At 38.0% G+C, this 14,997-nt stretch overlaps 2 protein-coding genes across 2 annotated transcripts in view; both read left to right on the top strand.

Moving 5' to 3' along the window:
- The first annotated feature begins 1,091 nt into the window (after positions 1 to 1,091).
- Positions 1,092 to 5,488, top strand: LOC128674310 (uncharacterized). The gene is made up of 2 exons (XM_053752799.2): positions 1,092 to 2,698; positions 5,237 to 5,488. Exons 1-2 carry the CDS (start codon positions 1,114 to 1,116, stop codon positions 5,377 to 5,379), a joined length of 1,728 nt encoding a protein of 575 aa, XP_053608774.1. The 5' UTR covers positions 1,092 to 1,113; the 3' UTR covers positions 5,380 to 5,488.
- Positions 5,489 to 6,402: 914 nt separating this feature from the next.
- The window catches only part of THADA, a 24,877-nt gene continuing 16,282 nt past the window's right edge, over positions 6,403 to 14,997 (top strand). Inside the window, exons 1-10 of the mRNA XM_053752529.2 lie at positions 6,403 to 6,605; positions 6,729 to 6,906; positions 7,186 to 7,419; positions 7,990 to 8,242; positions 8,748 to 8,929; positions 9,988 to 10,202; positions 10,667 to 10,785; positions 11,292 to 11,428; positions 12,247 to 12,430; positions 13,259 to 13,411. Of these exons, the coding sequence (XP_053608504.1) occupies positions 6,500 to 6,605; positions 6,729 to 6,906; positions 7,186 to 7,419; positions 7,990 to 8,242; positions 8,748 to 8,929; positions 9,988 to 10,202; positions 10,667 to 10,785; positions 11,292 to 11,428; positions 12,247 to 12,430; positions 13,259 to 13,411 (1,761 nt within the window). The 5' untranslated portion in view covers positions 6,403 to 6,499. The remainder of the gene's footprint in view (positions 6,606 to 6,728; positions 6,907 to 7,185; positions 7,420 to 7,989; positions 8,243 to 8,747; positions 8,930 to 9,987; positions 10,203 to 10,666; positions 10,786 to 11,291; positions 11,429 to 12,246; positions 12,431 to 13,258; positions 13,412 to 14,997) is intronic.

Raw genomic sequence — 14,997 nt, 5'->3', positions numbered from 1 at the left:
TCAAATTTTATCAAATAAGTTTTTATTTATTGCATTCAATGTGTAACGAAAAAAAAAATATACGCGTGCGTAAACCGCTGAGGAGTTACCTCGTCTGGAGCCTGGGTGCGTGATCTACTCATGCATTGTCATCCAAACTAAACGTGTATATGAAGATAACTGCTTCAAAGTGGAGTTACAAGATTCCACCCGAACATAAGGTACATACTTAAAACATATGTACATGGGAAGTTGATAAAAGCTTGTAATACGAGTCATTTCAACAGCCCATAAAATATTGTAAGTAAAATCAGTTGAAATGTCTATTGGAATAAACGAGCTAACATGAAGCGAGTATACTCATTCAATTTTAGGTCAGTCATGAAAAATAAACCAAAACACAATCTCTTAGATTCGCAACGGCACAAAAATAATTTCTTTCCCATGCGCCGGCGCCGCATCTTCACGCGAAACTCGCCTATTGGCTTACAAATCGACCCCCGGTCAAACTTAACAGTAATCCGCGAAGACACCTGCAGTACAAACAGACGGACACATTTAGCGCGCTACTCGCTGGACAAAATATTAAACAAGTAGATAGGTACATTTTTATCTATATATTTATGTCTTAGTGAAAAATAAAAAGGTAACATATCTTATACGATAGTTTTTTTTATGTTTCGCTAAGAAATAAAATAATAAAAATGTAGTGTATTGCGGCGCTAGTGTGCGGTCATATAGCGCCTTAAAATGCTCTTTCATGTAGATGGCAATGCTAGTGATGCAGGAAAGTGTAGTGATGAGTTACTTGATAATTAACAAATTCGAAAATAGGTACGAAAAATAGACGCAGACAAAGGCTCTTTATAAACACGAAGAAGATGTTGGAGATTTACGCCACCGGAAGTTTCTTCTTATTCCATAACTTTTCAATTAGTATAGCCTTTACCGGCCAGGTGATTTAATAAAAATAAAAACTCTGCTGACTTACCGCACGTGCATGTGCACGCAGCATCACATCTGTAACTCTATTTGATGTACGCATGACAGCATACTGTGCCGGCGCCAGCACCGTTACGCGCCGCGTATAAAGGTAACACCCCACCCGCTGCCCGCAGTCACTCGCCAGCTACCATGAAGCTGCACGTGCTGTTCACACTCGCTTGCGTCCTGCACGCGCGCGCCGCGGCTGTCCCCAAACTCGACGTCTCCGATCTTCAAAAAAAACTCGCCGTTGTCGCACAGGAAGCCGCCAAAAAAGAAATCCTCCCCGTTGACAATACCCCCGCCAGCCAGGAACTAACTGAACAAGAAATTTCTGTCAATGAAGTCCAAAACAGCATCAAAAAAATCCCAGTCAAAGTATTTGTTGAAGATGCCAAGCCTGTCGTTAACGAGAAGCTTGATGATATCGAACTCGACGATGGATTAAATATCAAAAGAGTAGAGATTGACCTCAAAAATCCAGGAGAACCGCAACGTCAAGAACATGAAACTCAAAACCCGGAACATTTTGAAGAACCAGCCAGCACCATCAAGCAAACCGTTGCCGAGGCCCAGGTGAATGTGAAGCAAGGCTTACAAGACGTCTCTCAAGGTATCCAGGATTGGATATCGAACAATGAACAAATAAACAATATTCAACAAAGCATACAGTCACTTCAAGACAATTTTAAGGAACAACTCAATAAGCTCAACCAGACTGTCCAGTCCTTCTTGCCACAGACTGATAACCCTGCAGTCCCACAAACGAAAGCGTTCGAGAACATTGACTCAACTCTCAAGACTCTCGAGGAGACCTTCCAGAAAACTATTAATAAAATGTCTGACGGTATAACGGCTTACACTCTTTTCGCCACTCCATCTCTCCGACAAGCAGCTGAAACTGGATCTACAACTTCTGGTGGTTCATCCACTGGCGGTTCAGCCACTGGCGGTGCAGCGACCAGCAACAATATATTCCTCCAGTACTTACAATCTCTACAGTCCACGATAACCCAGGGCTTCGCTAACGTCACCGCAAGCATACAGAACACAATAAATGCCAACGGCTCAGGTAACGGCGCCAACAACACATTTGCTGGAGCTGGAAGCTTCATCAACGGCCTCGGCAGTGGAATCCAGAACATATTTAACCCTAACGGTCAATCCACGACCGTTGCTGGCACACAATCAGACGAATCTGCATCTACAACTGCCAGACCTGGTTGGCCCATTTGGCAAAACATCCAAAATTCGTTACAGAACATTCTGACCCCTGGACAAAACCAGGCTGGTGCAAACGCCACCCAATCATCTTCGACGGGGCCTATCGCTCAAGCCATACAGAACAATCCTATAGTCCAGGCCGTGGGTAACTTCATTCAGCCTAATAGACCTGGAGCTCAAACGCCAGTCACTGCAGCACCAGCCAAGCCTGAAGCTGACACGCAGTCAGCTGATGCCCAACCAGCAGCGACTAATCAAGAGGGTAACAATGCTGTGCCCGCGCCTACTGAAGACAAGAATCCAGAAGATGGCCCGATCAAGAAGATCATTCAGAACAACCCTATCATGAAGGGCATTTCCGGCGCGGTGCAGAAGATCCAGAATATTGGCAACCCTGAGAAGCCCAGGGACACGCTGGAGGGAGAGGACCCTGAACAGGAAAAGGGGGGGATCCTCCTCTACGATAAACCACATGGCGCAGGCCACGGGGGCCATGGTGGTCCTAACACAGGTATTTAAACTTTTACTTGTTAAAACTTTTTACAAATTATATTACCAACAAATGCTCGAATTAATATTATTCTAATTATTTAAACTGCTAGGTCGATTTGTATAAAATTTGGAATAGATTAATGACCCTTGAACAATACAGGCAGAGCTGCTAACTTCTTATTAACCTTAATATCTAATAGCAAATAATAAAATTTTTAGTGACACTTATATATTCTAAAGTATTATTTTTATATTATTTATTATATTTATACAATCTTTTTGACCAAGGTAAAAAATGCAATTTATTATATAATGTAATATTTTATCGATTTTATTTAGGCATATCCTTTTGTAACTAAGGATGTAATTTCATATACTATATCTATCTATGTGATATGTATATCAATATAAAAACATTTAAGCAATTGAATAAAGCAACTTGTAAAATATTAAAAACTCACAATATAACATATAGTACAACAGTTCCCGAACTGGAACACCTCGCAGGGTTCAACCGTGTTCAAATAGTTATTGTAATTTTTTGAAATAAAAACATAGATATTTTAGAATTTATATGTAATCTCTATCAATATTTTTGTATTCAATATTTTTTGCCTGTAGGATCGTAGGCAAAAATAATTTGTTAATTATATGTCTACAAACTAGCAACTAGTCACGCGACTGAACCACGCATAAGTTTTATAGACTTACCTCTAGACTATTAGACATAGTGTCTCTCTCATCTAAAAACGTATTTTCCGTTTGCATCCGCAGCGGTTGAACGTCGGAGCCCATTCGCCATTCGCTAATTACCTACTTAGTGACTATAAATACTGACTAAGACAATTCCCAATTTTCCCACGACAGTGAACGCTTGGAGCAACTTCGTGAATGGTCTGATAGGTACCATAGCCGCTGCTGTTAATGGCACCACAGGCTCCATATCGACTGCCGTCAATAGTGCTATAAACACACTTGGCACCAACATCCAGGTACAAGCCAAGCTTATGTGTGTAACCGTTACATGTTTGCCCTAAACCTGATTCCACCGAGACTTGTGTGTTTTGACTGACGTTACTGACTGCTAACTAAACCTTCACCACGATCAGTTCATTAATGCCCCACTGCTGGGGCTCTGGTCTTGTACCCATAAGGAAGCCCAGTATCGAACTTACTGATTTTAAAATATCGGAGGGTCACTCCTGAACTAGAATCTGCTATTTATTTTGAAATACACGATCCGATCCTTAAGTAGGTCGAAACATTCAACTATAGTGTAAACGCTACACTAAGTATTGTACGAATATGTATCATTATTATATCTACCTTCTTTATATTATGTACCTAATACATAGGTATATAAGTCGTATTATAAGTACTTAGTACCTATTTGATTATAATATAAATTACTACTTGTTTAAATATTACTAACTACTTACTAATTTATTAACTAAATATTTACTAATTGTCTAGATATTAATTTATTTAAATCTATATTTATTGCTAATATTTAAAAAATAACACCATTTTTAATTTGTAACTGGCAGGTATGTATTATCCCAAACTAAACGTATACTATTTGTTGATGTAATATACATCCAGAATTTTAGATAAATAAAAACAATAACTGACTTTTAAATAACTGGAAAACTTTGGGGGAAACGTTCTTAATTTTGCGTTTTGTGACTGCATATTACCTATTTCCGAATAAAGTGCGAAGGGACTTAGCACAAAATGATCGAGCCTGTACTGACTAGAAAATACTTCGGTGATTTCAGTTCATGTCTAATTTTTGTGTAAGACTATGCAATCGATGTAACAAAACAACAATAAAAAGTACACGTAGACAGATTAAGTTGTTCGTTTGAGCGGAACATGCACGCATCTTTTGTTGCCCGATAAATACTTATATGCAATCAGTTTGATTGACCCAATTTATTTTACACGTCGTTCACAAAACAATGTATGAGTATTTAATACACAACCTGTAAAAAAATCAAGGCTTCATCAATATTAGCTACAACTTAAAGATTGCTATACTTATTTCCATAGGTAGATATTAATATGCCAAATATAATATATCATTGAAGTCATGGATGAAATTTTCCTCATATCTTTAAATTTTGAGCTACATAAATAACGAATTTGTATTCAGTTAGCAACATGAAATTAGTAGGCACTCGAAGTACTTATTAAATCCATGCAATATACCAATGACACAATATCCCATAGTGTAATTTTTGCTGTTTATATTTCTACAGGGGAAAAAATAATTCGGTTTGCTGTTTATCTGTTAAAGCATGATAAATAAATACAAAACGTTGCTTAGTTCGTTGCCATCCGAGGCGAAATCACAATTTGCCACGCCTTTAAGGGTTTTGACTAAATTTGGCACCCGAGACAGCTTCTTTGGTACTGACACGTCGGGTAAAGTATGCTGTGCGTGTACGTGTAGTACTAGGGTATTATGTAATGTATGTGGTGTAGTGGAACCGTGTGCAACAGCCCAATTTTATTTTGTATTTATTTTTAAATTAATATTTTTTTATTTTCACAGGCGATAGTAACGACAGCAACAGCAGCGGGGAAGTAGCCAAGAGCGAACCTGTGAAAGTTGAGTCTAATATTAAAGCAGATGAGTCGAAAGAGTCGGGCGAAGGGAGCATATACAAACACCCACAACCAGCGAAGACTGAATAGCCACGATTAGTGTGATAAATAGTATTCTTAATTTATTTATTTTTAAGAATAATTTGTAAATAAATGATGACGAGAATTTTAACAAGAAATAAAGTCTCTGTTTTTAAAATTTATGTTTTATTTTGCTACCTGTGCTACCGAGAATACAACGACAGAGCAGGAATCAGCTTGGCCACATACTGGTGGTACACTGGAACACAGTTTGAATAACCATTCCTACTCAACAAGAAGACCCATAATACTATTAGTATAGAGTGTGGGCCGTTGAGTATTGTATAATTAAAAAAAATACCCATTCATTTCGATGTAGAGGTAGACACACGCGCAGAATGTGCAATTTCAAGTCGTCCTTGACACAAACGTTGTTTTTCGTGGCCACCATTTCTATGATGAAGTAAGATTGGATGGAAATACCAATCACTAGATGCAAATGCTACTGGATCTCTTTCTATACCGATATACTTAGCAGTATAGCTTGTAATAATGTATTTAACTTTTATTGCAAGCAATACAAAATAAAAGATATAATCCAAAAGATATCCCCCATTAAAACAGCAGAACATCAGACAGAACTTTAAAAGCACTATTCTCTTTTATAATTATTTATAGCTGCATATGGAAACTTCTTTGCCCAGGTACCTTATTGTCAAAATATCACACATAATTATTTTGACAGTTGCCCTAAGTGATGCGCAATGAAATTAAATAAATTGATATCGATATTTCTAAGTACCTATGTCATTGACAAATTGACAATATTATTTGAAAAATAGAAAGAAATTAATGCTGTTAAATAAGAAGATTTGGAATATCTATAACTACATATTGTATTAAGCCCCATTTTCTGTACCGCATTTAACAGTACCTACCTGTAGGATAGTAATAAATTTTATGAATCCTAATGAATCATAATATCTCATGAGACATGGCATGTATGAATGCCTGAACATGAACATGACTCCTCTCTTTCATCACATGGATGGAATGTTTGTCGATAATATCGATATTACATTGACTATGATAGACATCACTAACACTACCACGTGTTTACTTAAAACTATCATAAGTTGTGATGGAAATTTAAATTAAAACTAATTAACTACATGATTTCTAAAGCAAAATGAACGGACTATCATTAAGGATAGTTCGTGGTGGAATGAAAAAATCTAAAAACTTGATTGGTTTTCCTCCAGTTCATATAGAAACTTCTTTCTTCAGTGAAACAGGTATGTATGTAAACACATACGAAAAATTTATGAAAAATGTGTTTGTATCTGAATAAAAAAATATGTTATTATCTGCACGTGATTTTATAATTTAATTTTATATATATTTTTTACCAATTTCAGGGGACAATGAAGTTTTCAAGAATTTTGCCAATGCATCCCACACTGATGAACAACTAGCTATATTAAAACAAATACTTCTGGGGGAGGTAAACAAACTAACCGTAGATGATTATAAGTTCCTTGTGGCTGTATTTCTGCTGGCTGAAGCCAAACACCCAGTGAAATGTTTTATTACGAGGTAAAAATCTGTTTCTTAAATATTATCCCACAAAATTCATGTTTTTTGTTGAATCATTCTCAAATATGATTCTAAATACATTGGGAGTCAATAAGTTAAGTTAGTGTTACATTATACTTTACTGATCTAAATATATTAATATAAATTTAATTGCTATTTCAACTTGAAAGCGTTTCAGTCAGTTTAATACATACAATTATCCAGTGGCTGGGACATTCTAATGTCTAATAAGACAACTGCCAACATTATTAAATCTACACTACATCATTCAACTTCCAGACATATAACAAAGACAGAATGCCTTCAACAACCATTCTCGGAAGCTCTAGCTAATCAGATCAAGTCATACAGTCTCCAGACACCCACCTTGTACACGGGGTACATGGATGTGGTGACCAAATTGTCCGCTTGCCTTGAGAACTTCCCAGCAGGGGCAGCCTCCTTAAAGGTAGCTCGAGTTGAGCTGGCTGGGTACCTAGTCCAGTGTTTGAACTGCTGTATCAAGGCTGTAAGGCAAGTGAAAGCTGTTAATACATTATTAAAGAAGTGGTGGTGGTGTAATGGTTAAGACGCCCGCCTGTGGATCGAAAGGTCCCAGGTTCGAATCCTACTCATGCCACATGAGTTTGTATACCAATCTGACTCATGTATAATAGTTTTCATCGACCACCACCTGCTTACGGTGAAGGAAAATATCGTGAGGAAACCTGCACACTGGTTGATTCTTATTAACTTGTGTGTGAAATGGAGAAGGCAATGGCAAACCACTCCATTAATAATTACAAGAAAGTTGTTGTGTGTGTTTCATTTCATGTAACAACTACTACCCTCAGCCATGAGGAATACGACTATGAAGAAGAAGAAAGAGGCTTAAGCATATACTTCATTCAATATATTTAAAATTGTTAAGAAATAAAGTCATAAGATGGAAATTGTAGAATATTTGTTTGAAAATGTGAAAGTATGTTCGTTTGTCCTTCTTTCATATAAAAATAAAGCCATGAATTGCTATGATGTTTGGTTAGATATTATCGCGACATTGTAGAACTTGCATTATAACAATTATATTCTTGTTTCTTACAGTGAACAATCAACTCTATCTCCAACAGAAAAGAATGAAGTATTCAGCCTTTGTCATTTAACATTGAGGCTAATCTTGCACATAATACAAAAAGGCAGTGAAGACCAGAAATTAGACTTTATATTTGAGGACATAAGGTTGTTTATACAACAACTAGTGTCGCATGATGATGTGCCTATGGATACCAAGTCTTTAGCTGGCATTTTGTGCTTGACTGTTTATATTGTGGATAATGGACCAGGATCGTGGGCGGATGTAAGTATATATTTTACCAAAAAAGTTGTTAGACAGACACAAATTTTCACGATATTGGTCTCAAATGTTATGAAATGTTAAAGTCTATGAATATGAATTATCATAATCATATCAAATATGTCTATGTTACTTAGAATAAACATGTTTTTTACAATTTGAAGTGGTAGTGATTGAAAGGTCTCAGGTTTGTATCCTACTCGTGCCATATGAGTTTGTATACCAATATGACTCATAATATAATAGTTTCAATAGACCACCGCTTGCTTCCATTGAAGGAAAACATCGTGAGGAAACCTGCACACTGGTGGACAGTTTAGTTCACTAGTGTGTACGCGACTACCTGCCACTAGATGGCGGTAAGTAGTCGTAAAAGTCATGTCGGATGCCTTAAGCAACTTGGATAAAATCTAACACCAGCTTTAGCAATACCACACTCGATATAATGATATTTTTTTGACCTTGTCATCTACCCTAATGTGACTTCAAGTATTTAATTACGATGAAGGTACTGGAGGAGCCGAACCCTGACCCATGCTTCACAAATCTGCTGTCGTCGGACGCGGGCCGGATGTGCCTGCACTCGGCTGTGGTGTCCGCGATCCCCGCCGCGCAGCTCGCGGACACCGCCGTGGCTGGTACACCGGTGGCAGTTGAGGTCGCCAATAGCTTGATACAGATTGGAGAGAGGTTGGTTGTTATATAAATGTAGGTATATAGTAAGCAGAATGTGGACTTTCTATATCCTTTCTCAATTTACGCGGAGCTCGGGCATCTAAGCGTCACAGCTGAGAATGGAACATACAAGCATGGTAAATATAAGTAAGAGTTTCAACAGATTGCCCTTTCACGTATGCAATATTTTTCAATAACAAAGTTATCAATTTATTATATTATTATAGTATTATCTTAATTTTAATAAAATTACATTTACATATAACCATAGAAATCTTAGTTTTTTATTGTTTTTAGTATCATAATGAAAATACTCATTTATATCATAGAATACTTGGTGTAAAAGCAATTTTTTGTTTGAATTGTTGGCAATTAGAAATAGATTTAATATCTATTGGTAGATGGTTAAAAACTTTGATTCCATTAATAAATGCACTTTTTAATAAATTTCATTATTTACACTAGGCAAATATAAATCATATTTATAAAAATCTCTTCGATTAATTATACTGATAGAGAAATTAGTGCTATGACACCTAAATGATATGAGAACCAAGCCAAAGCTTTGGTTAAAAATTTACACTTATCTTCTTCATAACAAAAACTTTGTATGTGGCAAATGTAAATGAATCAGATTAAAATATTCATTTCAATTAAAACATTCATACATAAAAAAAAAAGTTTGTTACTCTTTCACGCAAAATCTACTGGACGGATTGTTATGAATTGTGGTACACGGGTAGAATATAACCTGGAATAACACATAGGTACTTTTTATCCTGAAATTCCCACGGGAGCGAAACCGTGGGGTGCAGCTAGTAATGTTATAAATGTGAAAGTGCATTTGTCTTTTTTCACTTGTCACAAGGTACTGTGTGATTTTTGGTATGGAGATAAATGGACATCTGAAGAGTGACGATAGGCTACTTTTTGCCGCGGAAAACAGCTAGTGCACACATAGATATTTCCGAGTTTCCCCACATTATAAAATAATATTATTTTAAGTTTATTATTAATTATAAGTTTATTATTATTGTCAAAAATCAATGTAACGAACTTCAATTTCTTTCCAGAAACTCCTCGGATTCTCCATTCACGCTGGGCGTGACTCGAGCATTACTCAACATAAGTAAAATGCTAAATCCTCCTTCCCACGGGCGTTTAATCATGGAGGCCCTTCTTCCGTTCGTATGGGGCCACTTGGACCACTACATGGATAGTGTGAGGCACCTGACAGCGGACATTTTGAAGAATATCGTCAGATTCTGCAAGAAGGTTCATGATGAAGGTAAGTCCTGTAGGTGTATCATGGCTGAGGGTCGTCATTACGACAAGTAATGACACACGTATGAAATATTTTATTTCTGACTATATTGAAATTAGTAACTTCTCACATTCTGGCGTGATACCTTTGCACATTTGCATTCGAAGCTGTGAGGCAGCGATGTCCTTGAAAAAATTCAGTTAAAAAAAATCTGTCATTCCCGTTCGTCCGTTCTAATTTTCACCGCAGCCTTTACTCCAAAGACGTCAATTGCTCTAACTAATTGGCTCTGTTTGGTGAGTCTAGTGTTTTATTATACATTTAAGTATAACTAGTTTTTGCTCGCGGCTTCGCTCGCGTTCAGAAGTATAGACAAATTTAATAATGTCACATTTTAAATATTTAAAAAAATAACTTATTTAATAAATTACTGAAAATTGTCCAGAATAATAATACAAAAAATGTTTGTATTAATAATTGGTTTGCAGGCGACGACCAGCCTCTGGACGAGTTGTTCGGCGCAGTGTCACAGCTAGACAAACACCGCAAGAGCTACCACGTGAGCGTGACTCTGCTGGCCGCCGCGCTGCCGCAGCTGCAGCCAGCCGTGAGTGGACTACTGATTAACATGTCACAGCAGCCAGCCTCAACAATGCACTCAGTGTTGTCACAAAAATAATAATGTGATACTATATCTGTATTACCTAATATACCAATGCCCTATGAAGGTGTCGCTACTGTTAAATAAATTTGACAACAATGCTTGTTTTTTTTTATAATTTGGTTCGATGTGTATTAAAACCTTTGAAAATTACAAAAAATGCAAGTTTTCAATTATATACAATACGAATTATATTGTACTGAATTAATTTTATGAGTTGCAGTCGATGATTTTGCTCCCAACGCCTCATATCTCGCGTTAGGAGCGAGTAAAAAATTGCTATAGTTTAAGGTTTATTTTTTAAGTCGAACTCGGACTTCGCGGCGTCACAGCCCCGAATGCAACACGGGAACACTCGAAGATGAGAAAGAGACTTAAAAATACTTAGTATTGTCAATGTTTGTCCAAAATTTTTTGGATGGAATTAATTTGCCATGTATTATCACTACCAGGCCACCTTAACATTGGAAACTCTTATGAAGAGACACGCAAAAGAATCCTCGGACACAGTGTACCAGCAGTGGCTGCCCGTGCTGCAGCAGTCGCGCGAGGCCCTGCTGGCGGGCGACGGCGCCCTGCGGGATACCATGTGACTTGTCTTATCATATTTACAGTTAACAAGCGGCCCGTCGCGGCTTTGCTCGGGTAAAACCTTCCTCAGGAATATTGGTGAAAACCATACAAAAGTCCAGCCTGCAGTTTTTTCATAATATGTAAGGATATGCCGTTGAAGCGGAGGTGGTGTAATGGTTAAGAACTAGGCCTGTGGATCGAAAGGTCCCAGGTTCGAATCCTACTCGTGCCACATGAGTTTGTACACCAATCTGACTAAAGTATAGTAGTTTTCATCGATCACCACTTGCTTCCGGTGAAGGGAAACATCGTGAGGAAACCTACACACTGATTGATTATTAACTTGTGTGTGAAATGGAGAAGGCAATGGCAAACCACTCCGTTACTAATGCCAAGAAAGTTGTTACCTATGTGTGTTTAATCCCCCATAATTACCACGACCCTCAGCTATGAGGAATACGACTATAAAGAAGAAGGATATGCAGCGGCAGCAGCATAGCGGACTCTGGGGTCTGACACTCAACGGCTAAGGAAACGCTCAGATGAGAGAGAGATAGACGCAATATGACTGTGTGATAGAAAAACCGTTACTGTACAATCTATCTACTTTGTATACACGTTAAGTTTGCAAGATAATGCATTATTATGATATGCATGACTAGATAGTGCACCCAGGAACGGCTCCCAACGAGGGAACTCCTCAACGGAACTCTTCACTGACATGATTTTATTGTCTTGATTTTTTTTTTTGTCTTTTTGTCATTTGATTTGTTTGAATGCAATAAGATCCCTCTGACGACAATAAAAATTACAAAACCTTATTTTTCTATACAGTTTACCGCACATCCGCGACTGCGAAGCCGATAACTCCTCGTCAGCAGATCTGAAAAGCGTTCTGATGTTGGTGAGCGCCGTGCGGAAAGCGAGGGTCGAGGTAGAACCGATCGGAGAGGGGCTGTGGAGGGGGTTGGTGGGCTATAATGTTCTGAGGAGGGCTGCGGTTGACGATGTAGACGAGGTTAGTGTTATTGTCGTAGGTTTCAGATTTTACTCGATATTGTTTCTTCCTAAGACATGCTCCCCAAGGATTCTTCAAGGTATATCACAGTGTATATAATGATTTAAGGAACTTTATTTAGTATTACAAAAAAATATCACTTTGATTCGGATTGCCACTAATGGGCAATGAATGAGTAAATAATAAATATTTTAGGACAAATCACACAGATTGAGCTAGCCCCAAAGTAAGTTCGAGACTTGTGTTATGGGATACTAACTCAACGATACTATATTTTATAACAAATACATATATAGATAAACATCCAAGACCCGGGCCAATCAGAAAAAGATCATTTTCCATCATGACCCGACCGGGGATCGAACCCGGGACCTCTCGGTTCAGAGGCGAGCACTTGCGCCGAGTCGCGAGTGCGCGAGACGTTTTATATGCAAAACAAAAGTTGTTCCTAAGGGAATGTGAAACATCGAGCATGACAACATTTAATTGCTGTGAAGGCGCCCGAACAGATTGTTTTCCTGCACGACTATTGTTAGTAAGAAAATAATTGTCATTCTCTTTAAAATCCTACCAACATTAAAAATGCGAAAGTTTGTGAGGATGTTTGTGTGTATTTATGTTTGTTACTCTGTCACGCAAAATGTACTCGATGGATTGTTATGAAATTTGATACACGAGTAGAATAACACAGGGTACTTTATATCCCGAAATTCCCACGGGAGCTAAGAAGTAAAAAATATATATGTCTTGTGCTAAAAATACATAATCAGCATCATATTTTGTTTTAACGATTGTCGGGGCGAAGTTGTCACAATATTTCTATTACAGACTCGAATCCTGTCCCTGTCGTTGATAGCCGACTCCCCTCGAACCACTGAGCCGTTTGAGTCGGGAGAGCTGTCCCTACTCCTGTACCACTTGGACCACGTGTCGCACGCGACTCCCAGCTTCAGGCAGCTGCTGCAAGCGCCGCTACGGAAGGTGAGTGAGACGACAATAGACGAAGCGAGCGAAGGATACAAATCAACTTGGGACAAAAATACATTTTTTGTATGTATGTATGTTTGTTTGTTTGGAACGCGATAACTTGCCAACCGTTGATCAGTTTTTGATGAAATTTAAAAGGTATGTAGAAAAAATAGATTTTTTAAGTTCGTGGGGCACAAAATCGGTTAAGTCGTTTTTGAATGTGTCACAATTTTGTAAAAAAATATTGTGTTCTCGAAGTCTAAGTTCGCGACGAACAACTAGTTATTTCATGCCAGCTCCACACTGTCGCCAAACAGTTAGCCAAACTTTGGCGGATTCGGTATACATTGCTGGTTTTTCATTGCGGTAAATAAAATCACTCGTACTAACTACGCAATGTTCACGCATTCGTGTCGGCATGTGGCTGAGTTCGGCGTCAGTGAAGCCGGCATTAAACAAACTGGTTGACAGTTGAGTTCACTAGTGTGTGTAATGAGACTACTTGCCACGAGGTGGCGGTGAGTATTCGTAAAAGGTCTTCGTGTTTAAATTGTTATACATGTCATACATGCTTTTTAACTTATTTTTGAAAATAATAATAATGAGATGAAAAAATTCTGGAATCGAGCGGGAATTGAACCCACGCCCCTGTCTATCCGGGTCAGTGCTCTTGACCACTGAGCTATCGAGACCATGCCAGTTCGGCTGAATTAATTTATCTCTTTCGTCTTACGCCGTCGTACAGTATTTTAATTAGAGAGTAGCAGGTGCTCTTAACTAATCAACATACCCCACTGTTCTTCTTCTTCTTAACATTATCCCACTCATGTGGGGTCGGCACAGTATGTTCCTTCCATTTCGTTCTGTCATTTGCCATATCCATTGATACTCCTCTCCTGTTCATACTGTCCTTGACACACTCCATCCATTTCTTCTTAGGTCTTCCTCTATTCCTGGAACCCTTTACTTCCATCTTTAATGCCCTTTGAGTGACGTGATTTTCATCTCTTCTTAACATATGCCCGAACCAGCCTAACCTATAACTATGTAATTTCTCATTAACTGGTGCTACTTTAATACTTCCTCTTACATATTCATTCCTTATTATATCTAATCTAGTTTCCCCGCACATCCATCTCAGCATTCGCATCTCTGTCGCATGAAGTTTCCTTTCATTCGTCACTTTCGCCTCCCAACATACCCCACTGTTACAAGCAAGAAATTATGTTTTATGAAAATACTCAAGCATCTATTTAAATGAATTCGCGCGGGTTCAATTCCCGCTCGATTCCAGATTTTTTTTCATCTCATTATTATTATATTCAAAAAAAGTCTTCGTGTGTCTACAAGCCATGTTCCATTGCTCATTCGTATTCAAGTTACGCTACGAATACACTAGGCCACATTTGACGCGCAACATATTCTATCACATGCATTACCATTGACTCGAGTGAAATAGCACATAGTCGATCTCACTCATGCAAATTGTAATGAAAAGGATGGAACGATATGTTGCGCGTCAAATGTTCTCTAGTGTATTCGTGGCTTTACAATTCTCAACACTTCTTCATTCGTTCTAACTTATCATCTCCATTCTC

The sequence above is a fragment of the Plodia interpunctella genome, chromosome 12 (assembly GCF_027563975.2).
Source record: "Plodia interpunctella isolate USDA-ARS_2022_Savannah chromosome 12, ilPloInte3.2, whole genome shotgun sequence".
Classification (NCBI taxonomy): domain Eukaryota; kingdom Metazoa; phylum Arthropoda; class Insecta; order Lepidoptera; family Pyralidae; genus Plodia; species Plodia interpunctella.
This window is presented reverse-complemented; position numbering and strand designations above follow the sequence as displayed.

What these genes read in the sequence shown, in the direction of transcription:
- LOC128674310 (XM_053752799.2), top strand. Translation starts at nt 1,114, where the DNA reads ATGAAGCTGCACGTGCTGTTCACACTCGCTTGCGTCCTGCACGCGCGC. An exon ending in CCATGGTGGTCCTAACACAG is followed by an intron (nt 2,699 to 5,236) that starts GTATTTAAACTT and finishes TTATTTTCACAG; the next exon opens with GCGATAGTAACGACAGCAAC.